The sequence below is a fragment of the Otolemur garnettii genome, unplaced genomic scaffold (assembly GCF_000181295.1).
Source record: "Otolemur garnettii isolate 467f Iridium unplaced genomic scaffold, OtoGar3 scaffold00299, whole genome shotgun sequence".
NCBI lineage: Eukaryota > Metazoa > Chordata > Mammalia > Primates > Galagidae > Otolemur > Otolemur garnettii.
The window spans coordinates 456,305-457,238 of NW_003852694.1; the positions used below are offsets into that span (position 1 = coordinate 456,305).

The 934-nt window shown below is 35.8% G+C and overlaps 1 protein-coding gene across 1 annotated transcript in view; it reads left to right on the plus strand.

Moving 5' to 3' along the window:
• Positions 1-934, plus strand: part of CLEC12B (C-type lectin domain family 12 member B) — a 7,898-nt gene that overhangs the window by 963 nt on the left and 6,001 nt on the right. Inside the window, exon 2 of the mRNA XM_003803371.2 lies at positions 474-572. Coding sequence (XP_003803419.1) covers positions 474-572 — 99 coding nt within the window. The remainder of the gene's footprint in view (positions 1-473; positions 573-934) is intronic.

Here is a 934-nt window from a genome sequence, read left to right on the forward strand (position 1 = left end):
TATTCATTATTTATTAGGCTACAAAAGGCAGAGATAATAAATGAACATTATTTTTAATAGATAAAAGTTATTTTTAAAAGTAGAACCCACTTTTATAAAGCAAGCCAAAGAACTGCCTTATGGCGATGGTAATATAAAAAATTCAGAGTCCCCCCCCATTGTCAGCATCGTTCAGAGAAGCAGTTTTCACAATATCTTATTCATGAATTCAACAAAGAAGAATGGTGGGTGATGATGTAAGCAGAAACATAAAAAATTACTAGATACCTTACTTTTAAAGGAGGGACAATGGTGGAGACATGCAGAACTAATGATGAGGCCTCCTCTGTATTAGGTATTTTCTAAATAAGGGTATTGAAGAAGCACAAGAGAAATGCTAATATCTGGAAGTTTCCTAAATGTGAGAAATGAATATCCAATGTAACAAGCACAAAGCACTTCTGTTTGCTATTTCCTCTGCTGGCTTTCTTCAGGGCACCCAGCCCGGTCTCCCATATGGCGCCACGCTACCTTGAGTCTGCTGACTCTTAGCTTGATGCTGCTGATTGGATTAGTGACCTTGGGGATTATGTGTAAGTATATTTGCATCAAACCCAAGAAAGGTGACTAGGAATCATATTTTAAACTATGTAAGTTTGTGTTAAATGACAGACAGGTACTAGGATCCTGAATCCTCTAATAAATTTTTTTTTCTACAACATAGCTCTCATTCTTCCTACCTTTAAAATAAACAGCAAGAAACATACTTTAATGTTATGAGGATTTTGCTCTAAGTTTATTGTTTTATCTTAATAAGCTAAACTGGACTGGAAGAAGACTCTTATTTTTCTAGTTATTGATTAGAGTAAGGAGACTAGATACATAACCACTCATCATTCCAGTGGTGAGTAATAGAGAGTCAAGGGAGGTGAATTCAAGGAAGGGCATGCCATTT